Below are 24,828 nucleotides of genomic sequence, written 5' to 3' on the forward strand. Positions count from 1 at the left end.
CTTTCTTTGTTGATAATGAGAAATCTAGCGACTTTACAACTACTTTTTGCCGACTTTCCGCATTACACTCTGTTGGAGACACTGTTTTTTTTTTGCAATGTAAATAATGGCGGACAATAAGAAGGTTGACTGTTCTCCAAGTTGTTATCATGTTATGGTGTTTGATACTGCTAAACATAATAAAGCTTTATAAAACGACAATTTTTGTTTAGTAATACAGTTAATTGAATATTTATGAATGTACCTATCATATCAATTAATAATTACTGGTTGTTACAAACATAATATAATTATAGGTTATGTTATTTTATACTGCAGAACACGATAGAGCCTTATAAAACATAAGAATGTTTGTGTATTAAGGCAAGAAATTGAAAGGAATATATATAAATGTACCTAACATATCTATTAATATTAATAATGATGGATATTTTATTTGCACAATCTGTCACTCGTATATTTCAAACATAAAATAAATAACTGAACTTGGATCATCTAACTTAATCGGATAAATTTCTTCAGTCAAAGTTAACTTTAGTTTGAGACAAATTAATTTCAGATTAGACTTTATGCAACACAAAATTCCAAGTTCAGCTCAAACAAGGATCAATTTAACCTCTGTTCTAAGATTAAATGGTTTACACAATCGGGCCTAAGAGTATGTTAATAAGTAAAAAGTAAAATACACACAAAACTTTATGTTTTATAACAGCTGTAGGCCTATGTTTTATTAGTTTCATTAAATATAGCCCAGATATTAAACGACAAGCTATACTCGATGCAACCAAAGCAAAGTATCTAAAGACGGATGAATTTAATCGGCAGAAGAAAAATAAATAATTTTTTGACTTCGTCACAAATTTAATTTCCTTACAGCTAATCTAACCTAATATGAAATTATGTAATTCAGTGCTCACCAGGTGATTTCAAGAGAGACGACGTATGTAACTAATAGAGTAAAATATAGGAAAGGTAGTGGCGAAAATTAAAAAAAAAAAATATCCAGTAATTAAGTTATTGAGAAAAATTCATTTGAAATTAGAATTAATACAGAGAACTTTTGATAACTGCAATTATTAAAGCTACAAATAACCTCTTAGCATGCAACATAATAATTAAAGAATGACACTAATAGAAAGTTACTCATGATCATAACTCACCACATTTATTGAAACGATAAGATACTTACGATTAACAATGTTATCAGAAACAACAGGAGCCACAGCTACCTACACTTCTTTTCGCGTGATGGAGACATCGTGTAGTCTAATATAATTTGAAACAAACATTGATCTCACACGTGTCTCGCAACTAGGCAGAGGCTTTTGCAGAATAAAACTGTTCTTACATTATTTTGAACAATAATGACAAATTGTGTGTGATGCAAGTGCTAACTTTCCTCTTTGTTAACAAAAAGAGCTCTACGTATTAATAAAAAGAAAATTGGAGTAGGCCCTATAAACACAATAAATACTAAACTCTTGATGGTACAAACTTATTAATACAGATATTTCGCTTATGCTCAGTCCGTCTTATCATATAATTCTCTGGGGAAATAGTACCTGTATTGAGAGGGTTTAATTATCCAGCAACGAATATTATGATTTACGGTACATTTAATTTAAATCCGAGGGAATCAGACATTTTTGGAAATTTTAAAGTCTGAATTGCAGTGTAACTTTGATAAGCACTCCTTGCGGAGACTGGCGGTACTATAGACCGCCATGTTTTTTAGGGTACGATCCATAGTACTGTTGGCCTCCGCAGGGACCGCTTATCAGAGGTCTTCAGCCTCTCTATAGTATCTAACTCGTTGGTCTATGACTTGTGTTTTTGAAAGATGGGCCATGACAGGAGCGTTGCGATCGGAAAAACAGCTGAATGTCACGTAGCGTGGGAGGCCTGTTGCTATGGTAACAACGGTTGAGTTGCCAAACTTACCATTCTCACGTGGCGAGTGCTTAATAACTCTCTTGGCGACATTTATTGTGCACACAATGTTTGGTTTTTGATTCTCTGTCGATTTTTGTATTGTTTTCTTATGTTCGCGTCAATTGTCAATGAATGTTTTAACGTTAGTCATTTTAACATCAATTGCTAGCTTTCATAATCTGGCAGTATGGTAGTCCATATTGGCAACATAGCACTGTAGTTTCAAGCTCGGCCGCTTAACTGTCATGTCCAACGAGTTAGAAATTCTAACTCGTTGGTCATGTCCCAACTTTCAAAAAAACAAGTTATAATAATAAAATAATTTCACAGTCTTCTTGATTCATGAGATTTAACCATCGATCTAGAAGGTTTTACCATTATGTTGTTGCCTGTTTGTTCTGCATTATTTTAGGTGGTAGGCTATTAGTTTTCTCGCATGTTTTATAGCATCTGCATACCTTTCACACCATTAATCATATAGAATATAATATGGTGCACCTTTAACATAACCAATATTCAGAGATTCTTACTTCGTCATTCTAGACTGAAGAGCTGAAATTTTTTAAGATTCGACTTCGTTGCCACAGGTGTGTATGATATGTGCGTGAAACGTTTTTGATTATTGGGAATGCTCATTAATCTGCCACTCTTATGCAAGCCAAGACATGCTCAAGTTATTTTTAATTTTGGATTACCTTAATTTTCATACATGTGTATTGAAATGTTATTGCAATGCAGAGTTAAAATTAAATGATATCGGCAGAGTGTATCTCGTGTCGAATGATTCACACTTTCCTAGATACCATACATACGTTAAATTCACAGTGATAAGCACAATGAGAGCTTTTAAGTATTTTCAATTTGCAGCCAATTATTGCATTACAATTCAAACTTAGATCTAATAAATGTAGTCTAATGAACTCTTCTCTTTCGCATACGTTTCCTATTGAAGTTCTTAACCACAATACGACGTTGTGCAAGATTTGAAGCCTTCCGCTTTTCGGTTAAATCCCGCGTCCCACTTCGAATCGAGGCGGGACCCAAAAAGTTAGAAAATTAACATCAACTGTATAATTTTGTAATTATCTACGTAATAACTATTTTCCTCTAAATAATTAGGGGAAATTTCAGTATACGGATTCCTTACTGACAATTTTATCTTAAAATACTAAAAAGAGCAGATTTGTCTGCGTTTGTTAAATGCGCATTGTCATGCTTACGAAAAGGCACTTTTTCAGTGCCAGTAATTTATTTTTTGTGCACAAGGTTGGAATTTTTAAGTAAGAGGGAAAGGAAGGAATCCGTGTTCTGAAAGTTATCCAATAATTACATTAAATTTAAGTTAAATTATGCAACAATGCAGAAAGATAAATTTTTTAAAGAGTGGTACAAATAAACAAGCAGACGATGTAATTAAGGCGGAAATAAATTTTCAATATCACTGTGTCAAGCATTCTCATGATAATTGTCAGCTGATTATGTAGGATAAGTATAGGTCATTGAGTTCAGTCAATACTCCTTCAAAATTACTGCTGTCTGTTGTCAAACTGCTAGCAGGAGAGAGAGGAAGGCAAAGAGAATTCGTTACGTGTCAAATATACAATTAGTCATATCCACGTCGCACTCCTATCATATGCCAATCGCCCTATACAAACTTCGCCTGTCCCTGCCTCATATGTGTTCTAAAAGCATATGAACTATATTTGAAGATTTTAAAATAGCCAGTAAATACAGTTGTGAGAGAACAAAGATGACAAAAATATATATTATTTAATGTACCGAAATACACATGGTATTTCCATGCATTTATCATATGATGACGCAGAATATCTGCATGGAAATATCATATGTACTTCGATACATTAAATAATATATATGATATGCGTAAATCATTTCGTGATTTAAGACGGCGCTTATTCCGTCGGATCCCGGCCAACTAGTCACTCATAACGAGTGCACCTCAGCACATGTGTGGACTTCAGTCCTATGTTCATAGACATCTTTGACGTAGTGCAGAGGGCGGCCACTAGAGGGAACCCAAGAGTTGGAACTTAATCTGAGACGATTCTGTCTGACACTGGGGTGGGTATCCGGTGTGGCTTAGTGGATAAAGCATCAGCACGTATAGCGGGTTCAAGTCCCGGTGCCGGAGATAATTTTTCTCCGTTCCATTACTCTTTCATCGTATGACAGAAATAGTTAAAAATATCTCATGACTATTTTCAGTAGTAATGACACCGTAGTTAAAGATGTCAAAAATGGAGAAACATGTTTGGCGTTCAAACAGATGCATAAAAAAGGAACATTAAAATGTTCTCGCTAATGTTGAGGTAATTATTTTATTATTAAGCAAGAAGCAGAAGCAAAATTGTTTGGTTTTTATAATGTATGCAGTGAATATTCTGCAACTAATAATAACTGTCCGTTATAAATTTAAAAATAAAAACTTATATTTTACAAACATTTGACGTTATTGTGCGTCAGTGAATGCTGAAAAAACAAAAATGCCTACAATGCTTTGAAGGAACATAATGAAAATAAAGTTGCTATTAGTTGTCCAAAACATTTGATCAGTAATAAGTGTCAGACATGATTGTAATGTTTTTAAACACAAAATAAAGTGTTTTGTAATAAAACCATAGAAACAACTGGATAATACGCGCGGTAGAGCAATGCCGACTATGCTGGGCACTAGTCACCAGGCCGTACTGAACCATGTCAAACAAAAGACAATCGTATGGCTTGAGGCTTTCCCGGCGTTTGATATAGAATAACTCTTCTCAGGTTCTCAGCCAGGTGAGTTGGAGATTAGCTTCCAAACTAATGTCCAACCCACCTGGCTGAGAACCCGAGAAGAGTTATTCTAAAAGACAATCGAAATGGTGGTTTTAAAATTCGCGACTATATTCTTAAATAATTCACTCCATTAGTCAAGTGCCTATGCAGATGACGTGAATATGTTAGGAGAAAATCCACAAACGATTAGGGAAAACACGGGACTTTTACTGGAAGCAAATAAAGAGATAGGTTTGGAAGTAAATCCCGAAAAGATAAAGTATATGATTATGTCTCGTGACGAGAATATTGTACGAAATGGATATATAAAAATTGGAAATTTATCTTTTGAAGAGGTGGAGAAGTTCAAATATCTTGGAGCAACAGTAACAAATATAAATGATACTCGGGAGGAAATTAAACACAGAATAAATATGGGAAATGCGTGTTATTATTCGGTTGAGAAAGTTTTATCATCCAGTCTGCTGTCAAAAAATCTGAAAGTTAGAATTTATAAAACAGTTATATTACCGATTGTTCTTTATGGCTATGAAACTTGGACTCTCACTTTGAGAGAGGAACATAGGTTAAGGGTGTTTGAGAATAAGGTGGTTAGGAAAATATTTGGGGCTAGGAGGAATGAAGTTACAGGAGAATGGAGAAAGTTACACAACACAGAACTGCATGCATTGTATTCTTCACCTGACATAATTAGGAACATTAAATCAGACGCTTGAGATGGGCAGGGTATGTAGCATGTATGGGCGAATCCAGAAATGCATATAGAGTGTTAGTTGGGAGGCCGGAGGGAAAAAGACCTTTAGGGAGGCCGAGACGTAGATGGGAAGGTAATATTAAAATGGATTTGAGGGAGGTGGGATATGATGGTAGAGATTGCATTAATTTTGCTTAGGATAGGGACCAATGGCGGGCAATGAACTTCCGGGCTCCTTAAAAGCCAGTAAGTAAGTTAGTATTAGTCAAGTGCAAGTTTTACGAAGTACAACTGCGGTGTTTTGAATGCACAGAAAGAAAATGCACATGCAGTAAGATCTTAAAGTAGGTTATTACAACGAAATAAAGAGGGGAAAGGGCGTGTTTCAAGAAATATCATTGAAATGAACGAAAGTAAATTTGCGGTTAATGTTCGCCAAACCGCTAACTACGTAATTATATTGCCGTTTTATTTCTGGTATAGAGAAAATACCTCGTCTTTTGCGGGGGGGGGGGAAACGTTATGCAGTCATGAAATTATTCTCCGCTTTAATTTTTTTTATTTTGATTATTTAACGGTTATTTAACGACGCTGTATCAACTACTAGGTTATTTAGCGTCAATGTGATTGGTGATAGCGAGATGAGGCCGAGGATTCGCCATAGATTACCTTGCATTCACATTACGGTTGGGGAAAACCTCGGAAAAAACCAAACCAGGTAATCAGCCCAAGCGGGGATCGAACCTAGCCCCGAATGCAACTTCAGACCAGCAGGCAAGCGCCTTAACCGACTGAGCCGCGCTGGTGGCCTCCGCTTTAATCATATTATTGTTTATCAATATTACGAAACTAAAATTATCAAGAGGACCGTGACCGACTAGAAACATCGATAGCGAAGATATAAACCCATTCACATGCGGCTCGCGACAGGATCATCTTGGCTGTCTGCGGAATGCGCGGACTTGGTTAATATAAACCTAAACTACCCAATCATAATCTTCGTATGTGCAAGCTGTGTAATCGGAGCACGAAGGGAAATTGTTAATTTGATCGGGAATGTACACGCGAAAATAGATTCAGGTAAGGATTACGCTGATTGCATGCTCCTGCGCCACAGTCAAACTATTTCTATCGCAAGCCTGTCTTCTCTAAGAAAACCTTGTCACATTCCACAACCTCATGTCAATTAGCTATCCCCTCATCTAACAAGTAAGCCACGTAATCTACTTGCAGTATTTACGCAAAAACACGCCGGGGAAGAGTATAAAATAGTCGAACACGAGATTCTTTGTTGATAAGAAAAATAATATACCGTGTCTAATGCTAACATACTGATAAGGAGCAACACAATTCTAATGAGAGTATATTTGAAAATATTAATAAGTCTTATCACGTTCCGTGTGTCTAGTTTAGACTGATATATGTATCTTCTCTTCAAACTATACCTAACCTTGTCGCTAACACTAGTGCTGTCTCTCAGTAACACTCAGAACAAAGAAGATAGAGAAAAATAAAAGAAATTTATTCTTGTAACGATGCCACAGGCCAACGTCATGCCCTTATGTTGGCGACTTTATGTATTTAGTTTCATTTGGTCGTAACCGTAAAGGCACGGTTGAAAGCTATCGTAAGTAATTCTGCAGGTCAGCAAAACCATACAATGAGATATACTAACGAGAAAAATGTACCATTGAAAAATTTTTTGTGAGGCTTGAAATGGAATTATCCGTCATGTGCCCACAAGGTGGCTTTATTTGGTTCCAGAAATTGAAAGTCAGCTAAGGAATCTTGGAGCTGTAAAGTCTTATTTCCTGTCACAAGAGAATCCATCTAAAATATTCCGGACATTTTTTTGAAGATAAACTTGCTTAATACTACTTAGGGTTTCTTATAAATGTTGCGTGTATTGCTTCAGTAAACAATTTATTTTAAAACTGTAGTCAGAAAACTGCCTAATTGTAGAGTTGTTTTCTATATTATAATATCAATCCCCCGGCGAATATTCATCTCGCCCTAAATTTCGTTTCCTAGAAATACGAGTTAGTTTTCAGAAATGTTTGCTGTGCATTATTTATAAGCCTCCAAATGTTAATATTTTAGCTGACTTGGAGACATTCCTACACAACCTATTGCCATATTATGAACACGTAATCGTAATGGGTGACTTTAATACAAATCTCTTGCCCCCGACTCAATACAGACGACACAACTAAAGACAATGTTCCATGCTTGTGATATGACTATCCTTTCACTTGAACCCACTCATCATACCGCCTACTCAGAAACGCTCCTTGACTTAATCATCACCAATAATCCTGTCAAAGTTTTCTTACATGGACAGCTACCTGCGTCTGTAATATCTTCCCATGATATAATATATGTAATATACGCATTGCAGTGTCCCAAAATGACAACCAAAATAGCTACTGTACCTATAGAGACCTAAATGTATTGACAGTACAGCCTTAATAGACGACGCATTGCGTATACCCTGGGACGCAATATGGAAGTTATAGAAGGTAGAACAGCTAAAGAACTTTATTATAGACCTGTATGACCGACATGCTCCTCTAAAAACTAGACGTGTGAGAACACTGCTTGCGCTATAGATGACTACCGACATACACAACATGATGGCTGAACGAGATTCGGCATATCGAAAATATAGACGAGACAAAAGCGAAAGTAATTTCAACAGGTACAAGCAACTGAGAAACAACCAGCCAGACTGTTAGAAATGCTAAAATCCGACACGCATACAGCCTTATTGAACCAGGAACTAGCCTCTCCACGCTATGTAGATATGTGCAGATAATGGGATTAAGACAGACAAAGACCCAGGTAGACGGCAACTCAATCCCACTGGAACGTCTGAATGATCACTTTACGAAAACTCACACTACAACCCTTAGCCCCATTGACAAACAACAGACAATCGCTGAACTCTTAAACCTATGGACCATCCCCTCAAGGAAAAATTTCACTTCTTGTATATTACGCAATCTGACGTAAAAAAGCCTTGAAACGAATCACAACTAAAGCAGAAGGACCAGACCACGTCAACATTTCGTTATTAAACAAAATCATAGACGTAATACTACCGACTGTGACTCACATTTTCAATACCTCAATTATGACTTCGACTTACCCACAGCAATGGAAACTCGTTTTTGTCCATTCACTTCCCAAGACCAAAACACCGACATCTCATAATGACTATAGATCTATCAGCATCCTCCCTGCCCTATTCAAAGCATTGGAACGCATTATACACAAGCAACTGACGGAATACTTTAACAAATACAAACTTCTCGACTCTTATGAATCAGGTTTCAGGGTCGGACATAACACAAGTACAGCATTACTGGTACTTAAAATCACGGAAGATCTACTTTACTTGACTTCAGCAAAGCCTTCGATTCTGTAGACATTGACTTATTAATATGTAAACTCAGAAGACTGCACCTAGAAGAAGACGTCCTGTGGTTTGCCTCTTACCTTAATGGCCGCCAACAAAGTGTGATAGCTGAAAATCGTTCTTCCTCTTGACAGGCCGTGAGGTCAGGGATCCCACAGGGATCAGTTCTTGGCGTTTTACTATTTACAATTTATATAAACGACATATCAGAATCTCTAAAGTACTGCCGACACCATCTCTATGCAGACGACCTTCAAATATACATAAAATTCCACACTGACAAAATAAATGATGCAATAACTAAAATTAATGACGATCTCGACTTAATTTGGACATGGACACGGAAATTCTGACTTAAACTAATTCCAGAAAAATCACAGTCAATAATTGTGGGCCATTCACGTTTGTTAAGCACTATTACCATACCAAATTTGCCCCCGATTAAAATATATGGCACCGAAATTCCATTCAGTGAATCAGTAAAGAACCTAGGTATTTATATGGATAAAAGTTTAAATCGGAACATTCATGTTGCAGAAACCTGCAAAAAGTATTCTCATTAATCCACTTGTTTAGACGATTGAAGAATTCTCTACCCTTTTTCCTGAAAAAGATGTTAGTGCAAACACACATGATGCTCCACTTCGATTACTGTGATATTCTGTTTACTGACCTAAGCGTTACTTCGGCGCAGAGACTACGTGTTCATAATATGTGCGTCCGTTTTGTCTGCAATATTCGCCGGGCTGATCACGTAACACCATCCCTCGAAATGTTGTCCTGGCTCCGTCTAGAAGATCGTAGGAAAATCCACTGTCTTTCCCTCCTTTCACATAGTGCATTTCTCCATTCCTGTCTATCTTGCGTCTCGTTTTCAAAATTTATCTACTCACCATAATCTAGATACACGATCACAACACTCCTCAATATTATCCATTCCCTCCTACCGAACATCCTCATATTCATCTTCTTTCACATGTGGCTGTTCCTCGGCTTTGGAATTCCCTACTGAGTAATGTCAGGGATTTTCAGACATCAAACCAATTTAAGAATAGACTAACGAAATATTTTTCTAACAATTCTTGTTAACAATAATAGCTGTTTCAGGTTTCTCAATGTTTAATGGTTTTATATATATCACAGAATAAATATCTAAATTATCTCATTATTATTATTATTATTATTATTATTATTATTATTATTATTATTATTATTATTATTATTATTTGAGAAACAGCTTTATGATTCGTGAGCAGTTCTATGGGTCTACTCTTGGTGCCTGAATTATTCCCAGATCTGTCAACAGTTCAAGGAGGAAGCAATTTCCAGACTTTTTATTAAAATAACAATTTTAATAACCATATTAGCTACTATTTGAACTGCACATAAAGAAATAGTTTTTTTTTTTTTTTTTTGTTCAATCATGACATCAACTCAGTCCATACTCATATCACTCTCAGAAACTGGACGCAAGTATTAGGTGTGATGGAAAAAGGATATCCCTCCTTGTATGGCAGTTATACATTAATTCTTTTCTTACGGTTATGGGTGGTGGAGACAAGAAGTAGGCCTGCTTTATTTTTTTGTCCCCTGTCTCTTTCATCTGCTTTTCCACCCTCTCTTTTCCCTACCTCTATTCATTCTGTCCATTTTGTTCTTAAAGACCTAGAGTTCCATTGTCTATATCTTTTTCGTTAATGTTGCCTTTTCGTTTTAATTCTCAGTCTTTAAATGTACTACCCAATGAGACATGGAATTTATTCGTTTTAGCAATGGATACCTAGTCATTGTGGTATACCTGGAAACGAGAAAGTCGATAATATTGCAAAACAGGCAACATATTTGCAACCAAGACCTCTTCAAGTGATATCTCTATCCAATGCTTTTGCTTCAGTTAAGTCTCATTTTACAAACCTATGGATCAACAATTGGCTCTCTTCTGACAAAGGAAAAATTTTACAGTCTGCACAAAAGAAACCAAATGACCTGGAAATGTACAAAAACTTGCCCAGACATGTTCAAACATTTTTAACAAGAGCCAGAACAGGTCACATTGTCACTCTATTGTACCTACACCGAGTTCATATTTCTGATAATCCTACTTGTCTGTGGTGTAATAATCATGATGAAGATCTGGAAGACATTCTTCTACACGTCCATTCATAAACCACAAAAGAAGTAAATTAAAATCATCAGTACCAGTTGCAGAAGACACAGCCCTGCAGTATATATTGACTACACCCCAACTCTGGCTACTAGCAACAGGCATCTATAATGAACACCGATCAAAATACCCCTCATTTCTCGTGAAAAACAACAACTGAATAGAGTACAGTGGACTTTATGTTGTCAGCAAACAGCTGGATACATTAAGAAGATTGATTGATTCATTCATTCTGTCTCTGTTACTGTCAGTGCCCTTCAGTGTCTATACATTTTAATTTTACTTGTCATATTGGAACCACCGGAAGTCGATCCAGGAACCTTCTGCTTGATTGCCTTGCAACTTAAAACATTAGGCCTAAACATTTGATCATAACATCGTTGAAAGTTCTTCGTTAAAATAATTTAGAAGATATAATTTCGATGATGTCTTTGAACTATCGATACAAATTAATTGATTTGTGTAGTACAGAAATTATTTAAAACTAAATTTTACGAACGATATCTATAATAATATAAATAATAATTATTATATTATAGTTCAAAACTTCGCATTCACATTTATTGATTAGACGTGAGTACAATAACAAAAGTATACTGTTGCTATGAGACATTCATGGACTCTATCCAGATTATGGCCAAGCCAGTTTAGAACCCTTATATATAAGTAACTATCTGCTAATGAAGAACAGTACAAGTTAAAATATTGAGTAAGACATAAGATGAATACTAAAATGTTATATTATGTATATATGTTTGTGTAAATACTTGCTATATCTGCAAGGCCCTGCAACTCCATTATACCGTCACCATTACCCTTGCATGTTATGTCTAAACCATCAAAAACATATATATATAACATACAACATTGATACGAATGTTAATAGTAAAATCTTCCGTTTCCATTCAAATCCAGTTGTGAGTACAAAAGCGACATATATAATTCAACGGGCATTATGGTTAATTACTATGTAGGGCACATGTGTAGCTATGTTAATAATAATAATAATCCGTGGCGCTACAGCCCGTGAAGGGCCTAGCTATGTTAACAGCTCATAAATATCAAACAGTTAATTTTATGACACTGTGATTTCAGTTGTAATGGATGTTATCAAGACTGAACCTGAGGTCGACCCTTTGGCAGTACAACCATGTGATGACGCAGTTAAAGAAGAGACAGATCCGTCACCAGATGTAAGACCATTTTTATCTTCATGTCTACTCTGTCGGAACATAGGTTAAGGGTGTTTGAAAGTAAGGTGCTGTAACAATGCCTCACCACACCAGTATTTAAGTCAAAACTTTGGAGGAAAAAAACAAAACCCAGAATGAAATCAGAAAAGGAGAGTAAATTCCAAAATTACAATACTTCACTTTATTATAATTATCTCTTTATAAATTAGCAGGAAAAACCTTCAACACTCAATAACAAGAATATTTTCTCTAATCATGATCACTCCCTCTAAAAGGGCATTAACAAGAAACTTCCGAGAATAACTCACAAGAACATCTCCCTACACTTTAATCTTTCTTAATATAGAATAACAACAAAACTTCGGGAAGAACAAACAACTGACTAACCTATTTCATTCAGCAGAAATTTCCTTTTACATATCTTTAGAAGAATCTACCGACCCACTCATATCCCATCTCACAATAACAAACTCAAGTCCCCTGTGTATATTTATCACATTCCAATACCAAAATTTAGACTGGTTGATCCTTCCAACTGAGCTGATTCTGGTTTCTTAATCATCCGTCTCACGGCCAGTCCCCAACTGACTTTTTCTCGTTCCAAGCACGATCACTATGCTGATCCCCCTCCCCTCGAATATTGAAGTAGGAGGTGGAAGCGGATCGGCACATATGCACGAAAATAGCTAAAGTTAGATACACCAGAAACGATCTTACCAAATACATAATATAGAGGAAGGATAACTAAGTTTTTCATTTTGTCGGATAACAATATTAAAAAGACAAGCATACCGTGACAGTGCTTAGGAAAATATTTGAGGCTAAGAGGGATGGAGTTACAGGAGAATGGAGAAAGGTACACAACACAGAACTGCACGCATTGTATTCTTCACCTGACATAATTAGGAACATTAAATCCAGACGTTTGAGATGGGCAGGGTATGTAGCACATATGGGCGAATCTAGAAATGCATATAGAGTGTTAGTTGGGAGGCCGGAGGGAAAAAGACCTTTAGGGAGGCCGAGATGTAGATGGGAGGATAATATTAAAATGGATTTGAGGGAGGTGGGATATGATGCTAGAGAATGGATTAATCTTGCTCAGGATAAGGACCAATGGCGGGCTTATGTGAGGGCGGCAATGAACCTCTGGGTTCCTTAAAAGCCAGTAAGTAAGTAAGTATCTACTCTGCCATTCCTGTATTGCTAATACTATGCGAATACATGAAGTTACGCTGCCACAATAATTTAAGGTTTTCAAATATTTTACCTGAAATCCAGGAATACCTGTAGCTGCATAGTATTATCACCATTATTATCGTCTCTGCTCGTCTTGTTCTTGTTTTGCTGTTATTATTAGGCCCTATGATCACAGATTATTACTAGATTACATTAAAATACTACAAGGTTGGAAGACAAATTTCCAGCTGTTCAGACATGAAGTCACATTTTTCTTATAAATGAATCTTTTGTAGTATGCCTTGTCTAGATCATGTCATGGGAAAGTTTGTGTAATTGTGGCAAAATAGGTTGGACTTTTTACACAAAATCTTGCACGTTGAGATGTTCACATGTGGTTCATAGCTCATGAAAGGAATTGCTTCTACTTTCGTCTTGGAACATGTGAACTTCGATTCACAGAACTTTTTCAATAGGCCAGATGTACATTGCATGGACTTGAAACTCTGATGGCGTTATGGTATGTAACACAATAGTGCCATCCTTCTGTCTAATTGATATGCTAGTATTTTATAGGAGAACACTTGAAACAAGTGAACAATTAGACTGACGACAATGAGTGGCACAGCACTTTTATATCTTCTTGGTGGAACTTTCTCGGTGAAAAAAATTATTTATTCCACCAATAAAGGTAAAAAAGTTTGGTACAGTGAGCAGGAGGAGGAATGGTCATTTATTTCACGCTTAAAAAATGAAATACATAATTTACACGACTTACCTCTTGCAACATATTTACGTACACTTTTTAACTTTGTGATCTGAGTTTCTCACATTACATACACATACCTGTCCAGTTTTGCATGCGCAGTAACTAACTCCTACCCAACACGCTGTTCACTGATCAGCCTTTCTTTTAATAGTTTTTTGAGTGTTCTATTCTCACCTCGTTACCTTGTAGGGTTTCTTACATTCTTGTGAATTTCCATCATTATTGTTTTGAAGAGCCATTTTCACCTCTCCATTCCCGTTGTTTTGTTCTTGCCACGTCTGCCTACATGACAGGATTTGTTAAGAATGCCTGGTGAGGCTACATTATTCTTCCTCTTCTAGTTCGTTATATTCATTCTTAGGTTTATAACTCCCGTCTCACCAGCAGGGATCTTTCCTATCTCCATGGTCCTGTCCCACGGTTTCGAGCGCGACTTCCAACTTTTTGTGGCCCGACAAGGCGCCCAGCAACGAAGCAACAGTGGACCCTTCATACTGCCCCTATATGCAAGTTTAGGTGCTGAGCCCCGACCAGAGGTCAAGTACATTCACGTAGAGCCCCTATGGGGGCCCGGGGCGATTTAGACGTCCCGGTGACCGACTCTGCTCGCCGGGGCGAATATATCGCTCCGACGTGTTACCGCTGACTTATGGGTGTCGCAGTGTAATCAACCACAAGTCCCCTGAAGCTGCGTGCTGTCTCGGATTGCTCCGGCTTTGGTGGGTGGGTCAGAGCTAGCCGGGTAGTCTGGTGGTTGCGTCCAGTGTAGAGTGAGGGGCCATGGGCGGTTATTCCCGTGGTAGGGGCATAAAACTGCGACACGCCTCTGGTATAAGATTTATCATTAGATGTATAATGTCCAGTTTGAAAGATAACTTTCGTGAGGTGGGTTGATTGGTATTGGGCTGTGGGGAGGTCTCCACAGCCGGCACAGACCATGAAGAATTTTTAGGTGTCTTTTTTCTTCCGCCCCCCCCCCCTCTGTGGCAGGCTGACGCCGACGATTCCGTAGGGGGGGGGGCAGTTCAAAATGTCCTCGCGCTCCTCTTCCCCTCCCTCAGAAGAAATTAATAAAAAACAGAAGGCAGGAATAGATACGACTGGTGGTCATATGATGAAAATTGCGATGGAATCTGACACATGGCCATCTCCTACATGGCGAGCCTCAGCTGGAGTGTGATATATGCCATGTTCTACTTATGGTGGAACATTTTTTATTGCATTGTAGAAAATATGACTATGTCTGTCGACAATATGGAAATCGGCCGACTCTATGTGATGCTCTTGGAAATGATTTTAATTGTACAAATGCAGTTCTGACATTTTTAACGAATACAGGACTTGACAGGGTGATTTAGGTTTTTATTGACCCGTTTTACTGATCCTCTGGAGCCTTTATATCCTGGGGTTACATTTGTTGTTTTATATTTGATTTTACATATTTTACATTTCGACCTTATACATCCGAATATTTTATCAAACTTTATTATTTAGAAATGTGATATACAATTTATCTCTGGTGCCCTTAATTTTATTATTTTACTGGTTAGTTTTAAATACTAACTAGGGTCGGAGAACTGCTTACTTCTATGATTTTTTACAAATCACCTTGTGTATACTGCATTTGTGTGCTTCGTTTTATCGTGAGAACGTTTTTTAGTTCTTTTAGCACTCTGATGATTGTATTATTTGTGTCTTTGTTTCATGAAGAATTTTAGATAAGGGCGCAAATAGCCATAGTAGCTGACGCGCACTTTTTAAACCCCACCATCTATCAAACTGATGCATAGAATTATAACGTTTTCCAACAAGCTCATAGATTGTACTTCTTATATTGAAGGTTGTACTTCAATTCTCACCAGGAGAGCTCAGTACAGCATAGAACAGAGTACGAGCAATGTGTTTCCATTAAAACTTCGTAATAGAAAGAAAAATGTCACTTGCAAATTTTTTTTTCCACTCAGGTATTCAAATGTAAACATGTAGGCCTATTTCAATTAAAACAGTGGCAATAACATAATATGTTAAAGAACCTGTTACTACACTTAAACTGTCCACACCTGTGGAGTAACGGTCAGAGCGTCTGGCCGCGAAACCAGGTGGCCCAGGTTCGAATCCCGGTCGGGGCAAGTTACCTGGTTGAGGATTTTTCCAGGGTTTTCCCTCAACCCAATATGAGTAAATGCTGGGTAACTTTCGGTGCTGGACCCGGGACTCATTTCACCGGCATTATCACCTTCATATCATTCAGACGCTAAATAACCTAGATGTTGATAGAGCGTCGTGAAATAACCAAAAAAAAATTACACTTAAACTTGATTATAGCGATCACAGTTAGGGCAAGACCTCAGCTACAGCGATGGTCATTGGGAGGAATAGCTTTTATTTGTATTAAACAAATGTGATTTTGTAATTTTATAAGAATACATTTAAATAAGGTTCTTGCTTGTGGGGACAGTTTGTTATCAACACTGTAAATTATTTAAAAATTAATGTTCTACGTATATCAAACAGAGGCTGTGGCTGAAAGTAATTCGCAGATAGCCAGTAATGCCATCAGTGAGCAATACAGTTTTCAGTTACTGTGACGGAAACATTTCACGTGCAAGAACAGAAAATCTAAGAAAAGAATGTGGAGTGGTCCATATTCTTCTTTCTGTCGTGCCAACAACCCCTTATAAACAATAGCAGGCTAAGTTGTATACCATATTACATTGGAAAGAAGTGTTATGAATAATGGAGCAAGGCACAAAGAAACTAAAGTGATTTGGTTAATGTTAAAATGAAAACGAGAGGTAGAAAAAAGTGCATGTATTCCGTGAATTTGGTTTAGTTAAGGACGGAATTAAGAATTATTTACAGGTGACCCATTTTGCAAAACAATAGCAGAAAAGTTTAGAGAATGCTTCAACTCGTATTCTTAATGTGAGTACCTAAGTATTTTAAATACTGTACATTTTAGTACTGCACTCCATATTTCAAAATTTTCTACAATCTAGCACAATATTTTTATTTTTCAAATCAATAGTGGAAATGAAAGAACTATGTAAATTCTTAAAAACTTGTAGCAGGTCTAGTCTTGGTCTTCATAAGATTAGTAATTAAATTATACTAGGATACGTATAACATACGTAATATTGTGAATGTATGCCTTCTTTCATTGTTATATAGACTTACTCTATCTGTCTGTCTATCTACCTGCCTGTACTCGTACACCTATCTCAGATTGTACTTGAGCGCCAACAACAATTTTTTTTCAACTCGGAATGTGCTATGTAACTTTAGTTTTTGGGTACTGCTAATGCCAAAATATAATATCCAAATGCAATAAGAATACATTTTATCACTGTATAGAAATCAGTGTATAATGTGAGTTGGACACAACTACAGATTTAGCAGTATTTTATTCACTTTTACAAGTGAAGTATTACCTTTTCTCAGACATATTCTGCTTTTATAATCTTATCCATTTTTCCTTAAATTATTTCGATAATTTCTTTCCTGTGTTGCAAAGAAATAACCCCCAAACTTAGCTCAGCATGCTTCGCAATTAGGTCGTTACAACAATTTCTAAACAGCAGTATCTTAAAGACAATATATTTTGTCTATTTTCATTCCATTATGTCCTAAGGAATAATATTTTGGGGAAGTTCTGTAGATAGTAAAAATTTATTCTTATTACAAAAAAGAGCCATTAGAATAATAGTTGGAGCAAATACTAGATAATCATGTAGATTATTTAAAAAAAAAAAGGAGAGATTCTAACCTTAACAAATCAATACATTCACTCTACAATAAATTTCCTCTTATGTAATAAAGAAAATTTTCCAACTAACTCAGCCATACATAGTATAAATACCCGCAGAAGGAATGATTTTCATACGCCATCATCAAATTTATCATGCTTTCAAAGGGGAGTACGTTACATGGCGATAAAAATGTTCAATAGTCTTCCTGAAGACATTAAGAATCATAGCCAAAACCCTGCATTATTTAAGGCAAAACTAAAAAATTACTTAATATCTACTTCTGTAGATGAATTCTTGACATTTCTCAGTACTGTGTAAATATTATAATACTATTAAATGGTAAACATATTACATTGTATAAAATATTATTGTTATTAAGGTATTAATTCTGTACATATTTCATATTTGCATTTTATATGTATTGCATTTTATTGTTATGGACATGTTCTTTATTCTATGCTATAAAGCAAATGTAAGAATATTATGGAACGAATAAATCAATCAATCTATCTATCTATCTATCTATCTATCTACCTACCTATCTACCTATCTATCTATCTATCTATCTATCTATCTATCTATCTATCTATCTATCTATCTATCTATCTATCTATCTATCTATCTATCTATCTATCTATCTATCTATCTATCTATCTATCTATCTATCTATCTATCTATCTATCTATCTACCTATCTACCTATCTACCTACCTACCTACCTACCTACCTACCTACCTACCTACCTACCTATATCTATATCTATATCTATATCTATATCTATATCTATATCTATCTATCTATCTATCTGTCTATCTATCCGTCTATCTATCTAGTCTGTCTGTCTGTCTGTCTCTGTCTGTCTGTCTGTCTCTCTCTCTCTGTCTGTCTGTCTGTCTAGTATTGAAGCACTATTATGTAGATCCAGATTGCAACCTGTAACACTTGTGATCAGCTTCTGTCACATTGTATTATATTACTCATTCAGAGTGTCTCTGTGTTCTGCAGGAAGGGAGTTTATTGGATCTGAACATAATTAAGATAAAGGAGGAATGCGTGGACGACAGCTACAATCGCACATCAGAGATAAAATTGGAAGAAATTATATTACCAAATAATTTTTCCGTGGTGAAGTGTGAAGCCAAGGTGAGTGGAGCTCATTGGATGTACTGGCTGTTCTTTACAATGTTTAAATTGCATTCTGTTTGTCATAGAAGCCTTCTTTGTATATTTATTACTTATTTCTTTGTTGCAGAATTGCCTAAATTTAAATTTAAATTTAAATGAAAATATTTCAATGATAATACAATAATTTTTGACAAGTTACGAGATCTTGCTATAATATATAGAGCAAAGCGCCTAATATTACCATCTGGAGTAGTTCCTAATGAGTACTGTTATCTGTATGCTCACACGTTCAGCATACACGAAGTTTGTGAGAATTATAGGAAAGTGTGTTTTCATCCTGTTATTTACGACACAAGTGTTGAAAATGACATTTCATTTCATGAGTAGAGATGTTTGTGAAACGAGGCCGGAGGTCGACTGTGACAACCTACGAACAAAATATAATCACTTTTAACACGAGTCATAACTGTCTTTTGGACATCATTTGTCATTGCTGTTAGGCTATAGAGATAATTCTTCCATTTTCTCCAATGCTCTTTTTCTTCCCCTCAATGCAATAGTGAAACTTCATCACATTAAAGCAGGCAGTGGTATAACCGACGGATGGAGCATTCAACTACAGGTTGAATGATTTCCAGTCCAAGCCTGTGCGATCCCTAATTATTTATAATACATTTCATTCTTAATTGAGGACATGGCCCGAATAAGGGTGTTTACTGCTATACACCCTTTTCCTATTATAGCTGAATTTGTAAATAGGCTTTCTGCAGTACATTGTAGTGAAGTTTTGTATCTGTAGGTTCATTACACACGACAGGAGACGTGTTTGGCATAGTGCTGCACGTGCATCAGTGTAACTGGGAACCTCAATTGAATCGGTCATTGCAAAAAGATCATGAGTCAACTTTTTTACGAAAATGAGTTATGCATTGAACATTGTGATGTAGGGGTAGCCCGACCAGTCTATGTAAGAAGATCATGAATAAACTTTCAAACAGTGCTGAAATCGAAGCTTGAAATTTCCACTTCTTGCAGAAAGGTCACGAGTCTGACTTTTTGGTTGGATGTGCAGTATTTCCATGTCATTTCCAGAAACTCAACACACTAGAACAATATGAAATATACAGACACACGAAAACACACCCCAACGATATTCTCAACACACAACTCAATTTCGAAACACATACATACATACATACATACATACATACATACATATATACAGTCGACCTGGTTGGCGAGTTGGTATAGCACTGGCCTTCTATGCCCAAGGTTGCGGGTTCGATCCCAGGCCAGGTCGATGGCATTTAAGTGTGCTTAAATGCGACAGGCTCATGTCAGTAGATTTACTGGCATGTAAAAGAACTCATGCAGGACTAAATTCCGGCACATCTGGCTACGCTGATATAACCTCTGCAGTTGCGAGCATCGTTAAATAAAACATAACAATTTACATACATACATACATAAGTGTTCTGCCCAAAAGCAGGTCTTTCACTGCAAACCCAGCATTCTCCAATCTTTCCTATTTTCTGCCTTCCTCTTAGTCTTCGCATATGATCCAGATATCTTAATCTTCTTCTGCCCTGAACTCTTCTGACGTTCACAATTCTTTCCAGCGCATCCTTCAGTAGGCAGTTTCTTCCCAACTCAACAAATTCCGTTTTGCCTTTCTGATCAGTTTCAGCATCATTCTTTCTTCACCCACTCTTTCCAACAGAACTTCATTTCTTATCCTGTCTGTCCACTTCACACGCTCCATTCTTCTCCATATCCACATTTCAAATGCTTCTATTCGTTTCTCTTCATTTCGTCGTAATGTCCATGTTTCTGTCCTTACAGTGCCACACTCCACACATAGCACTTCACTACTTCCTTAGTTGTTTTTCCAGAGGTCCGCAGAAAATGCTTCTTTTTTCTATTAAAATCTTCCTTTCCCATTGCTTTGCCTTTTAATTTCCTGGCAGCAGTTCATGTTACTGCTTATGGTACATCCTAAGTATTTGAAACTATTCACTTGCTCTACTGCCTCATTTAGAATTGCAAGTTTACCTTCTTTATTTTTCTTGCGACAACCATGGTCTTCGTCTCTTTTTGTACGTATTTATCTTTATAACTAGGTACTACTGGTTGCCTGTTTTATTTTACGCAGTCATTATGGAGAAACTTTGTTACTAAAGGCTTGTGAGAGATATACTTAAATCTAGATGAACCTCGTATAAGGCACCAAATTCAGGAGGTAATGGCGCTGCCTTTCATTCCAATACAGGATCTGCGGTTGTATGATCATTTTGAAGAAGAAATTATGGAATTCGTCCAATATGTGGATACTACATACATCAATGGTAGGCCAGCAAGAGGAAGGAGGAGGGCTGTTATCCCTAGGTTCCCATCTGAAACGTGGAATGTTTATGGATTAATGTTAAATGGTCGCCAACGAACGAACAATGCTGTGGAGGGATTCCACTCTCAGTTTCAAATATTAATTATATCTCACCATGTAGATATATGGCGATTTATAGAACATTTAAAACAACAGCAGAATGAAATGGAAGTATTGGTGACACAGTTATTAGGTGGACATGAAAATATTAAACACCCATTGAGCAGAAAATAACTTCACAATCAACATCAAGTGGAAAACCTTGTAACCAGATACCAGCAATTCAAAAACGAGAATGAATATATTTTTAGTAACTCTGGACATTTTACACAACTTTGTTCCAAGTGGATATTTTAGGTATTGGATCGTATTCAATTAAGATTTGCACCTTTTCACAACTGGCCCATGATCAGTTTGGACATCTTAATTTTGGACATTATGAAATTGGACATTTTCTGAGCTTGGACATTTTACATAAATGGACGTTACCACATTATGTACATTTTCGTAATATAGACATTTTAGTATTGGACCATGTATCTGCTAACCGAGGTTACATCAGTTTCGCCGGTGTGCCAGAATTTTGTCCCACAGGATTTCTTTTACATGCCAGTGAATCTACTGACATGAACCTGTAAGCATCGACTTAAATGCCATCGACCTGAGCCGGGATCGGAACCGCAACCTCGGGCACAGAAGGCCAGCACTCTACCGACAGCGCCACCCAGGTCGACAGCTTCAAGAAGATGATGCACATTGACCTGAATATGCCAACATTTTTTATTCCAAGTATTGGCCAGAAAATTCTGACAACCATCTGACCATTGATGAAGCTTAAATTAGAGAGTTAGCGCGTAAATTCCACTTAAGGTATGTATTAACATTTTGGAGGAAAATCTACATTTTTTAGCCACCGGCGTGGCTCAGTCAGTTAAGGCGCTTGCCTGCCGGTCTGAAGTTGCGTTCGGGCGCGGGTTCGATCCCCGCTTGGGCTGATTACCTGGTTGGGTTTTTTCCGAGGTTTTCCCCAACTGTAATGTGAATGCAAGGTAATCTATGGCGAATCCTCGGCCTCATCTCGCCAAATATCATCTCGCAATCACCAATCTCATCGACGCTAAATAACCTAGTAGTTGATACAGCGTCGTAAAATAACCAACTAAAATAAAAAAATCTACATTTTTTAACCAACCTTTTTAAGATATTTATCAGACAACATATGAAAGTAGAGTAACATAACCATATATCAGAAACTTCAATTTCACTTTTTGATTCCTTAAAAAAAATGATTAATTAAAACTTATTCTATTTCTTCAAAATGCCATATATTTTCTAAACATTACTCAATTTTGAAATTTCTTTCACTGAGTTATTGCTGTTTATGCGTACAATGCTCTGTACTAGGATTTTGCAGCTAACATTATTACGAAGAAAATTTTAGTCATAAAAAACGCCATTTCAAGCATTAATACATACCTTAAATGAAAGGGAATCGGTTCGTGGTTTCCATGAACATCTTGAAGAAAGTAAAGTCCTGAACATACAACTTGTTATAAAGCACCTTTTGGATACAAATTCAATATCCTCCAGTGAATCACAAAGGGGTTTGTTTCAGATGAATCTTATAGTAACCTCATTTAGGTCATCTCTGCTTGTACGGACAAATTCTGAAATGATACTGATCAGGATAGTTGGACGTCGTCTTACTCAGTTCAATCTTAGCATACATGTGGTCTTATGAGGTAGTCATTCTGCAGTTGATACCAAAAGCAAGAAGCGACCTACAGACGACGAGGGTATATTGGAGAGTGTGTTAAAAGTATGCAAGTTGCTGTAATTACATCTTCATATTAGTGAGTACCAGCAACTTTTTTTCAAAGGAAAAATAATGTTCTGTGTAGGACAATAAGTGTAACACTTTGATGTGTATCTTTGCTTATTTGCAACTTTGATTGATGGGGATTTTCCAGCGCTGATAAAATACTTGCTTTACTTTCCTTCGGAACACCAATAAGTTACAATATCATAGTTTAAGCACATCAACGTACCAGGACTCGAAGGAAAATTTGTCAGCATTCTTGAATTCCGGCAATGAATAACCTCTGTTGTTGGAAGGGTAATAAATAACATTGTAAATCTGTCTTCAATAAGCTATGAAGCTTTTATAATGTCTGAAATGATATCACGAGGTTACCATTCAGTTTCAACAAGCAGATGAATGCTGCCACTGTCACTGCGAAAAGTCTTGTCTTCCTTCTGTGTTTCTATTGGTTAACACACGATTTTCACTTGGCACGTTGCACTATTAACAAAATAACATGTTCGTGAACTTCCATGCAGGAGTTTAGGTGTAAAACGCAATGCGATTTGTGGTGTAAAATGTTGATGATGTATACATTAGTCATTACTATTGCCAGAACAGTAATAGATCTTTCACGTGAAAAAGACGTGCACATTAATGTACTACTTGATAATCTGCATGATTTGAAATAAATAGATAAGGATGGAAGCTGTGTGTAATCTGCTTTTGATGATTCATAATGGAATGCTGGAAGAGAAGAGCAGGACTCCATGTGTATCCGTTTCGAAAAATGAAAATTTCTACTAAATATTCCGTATGGATTTCAATGATGAAGCTAACGTGTAAATACTGGCTAGGCTGAAGAAACCTGCTTACCTTGTATTTTAATGCCGCAGATCTTTCTCCGGTTTTCTATCAAAATATTTCTTGTGACACAGACCCCACAAGAAGATGATGAAAACTCGTTTTCACCCCCAAACACAATACACCCCACGCCTGTGGAGTAACGGTCAGCGCGTCTGGCCGCGAAACCAGGTGGCCCGGGTTCGAATCCCGGTCGGGTCGAGTTACCTGGTTGAGGTTTTTTTCGGGGTTTTCCCTCAACCCAATAGGAGCAAATGCTGGGTAACTTTCGGTGCTGGACCCCGGACTCATGTCACTGGCATTATCACCTTCATATCATTCAGACGCTAAATAATGTTGATACAGCGTCATAAAATAACCCAATAAAATAAATAAAATTAACACAATACAGGTATAACAATATAACTAAAATGACTCAGGGCACACTGTTTGCCAAGGATATTTCATATAACACATACATTGAATATTTATATTTTGTTTTCCTCCATGCACTATTTTAACATGTAAATTAATTGGTGTCGATCTCTTATCTCTGTAAGCACATTTTGTTTCATACATTCTACTAAAATCAACTTCTCTTGCAATTCTACAAATAATTACCTCTGTAATATACACAAATGCACTCTTCATTAAACTGACTCTCAAGAACATAGTTTGGCATTTACAGAACTTCAGTTAGTGCAACGTATTATTGTGACGGTAGGTAAGCCTCGTTTCGTACGGAGATTTAGCGACTCAATATCCTCTCCCCGGCTCCCCCTC

General features: G+C 36.7%; 1 protein-coding gene across 4 annotated transcripts in view; it reads left to right on the top strand.

Moving 5' to 3' along the window:
• Window positions 1–2,302: 2,302 nt before the first annotated feature.
• LOC138693399 (zinc finger protein 98-like) overlaps window positions 2,303–24,828 on the top strand; it is a 36,801-nt gene continuing 14,275 nt past the window's right edge. For 3 of the 4 annotated variants that reach the window (XM_069817342.1, XM_069817341.1, XM_069817339.1), the window contains exons 1-3: window positions 6,322–6,502; window positions 12,100–12,197; window positions 18,899–19,036. In XM_069817342.1, the coding sequence (XP_069673443.1) occupies window positions 6,337–6,502; window positions 12,100–12,197; window positions 18,899–19,036 (402 nt within the window). In that variant the 5' untranslated portion in view covers window positions 6,322–6,336. Of the gene's footprint in view, window positions 2,520–6,321; window positions 6,503–12,099; window positions 12,198–18,898; window positions 19,037–24,828 lie in introns of those variants that run through there. The other variant, XM_069817340.1, reaches the window with a different exon arrangement.

This window comes from Periplaneta americana, chromosome 17 (assembly GCF_040183065.1).
Source record: "Periplaneta americana isolate PAMFEO1 chromosome 17, P.americana_PAMFEO1_priV1, whole genome shotgun sequence".
NCBI classification, from domain to species: Eukaryota; Metazoa; Arthropoda; class Insecta; order Blattodea; family Blattidae; genus Periplaneta; species Periplaneta americana.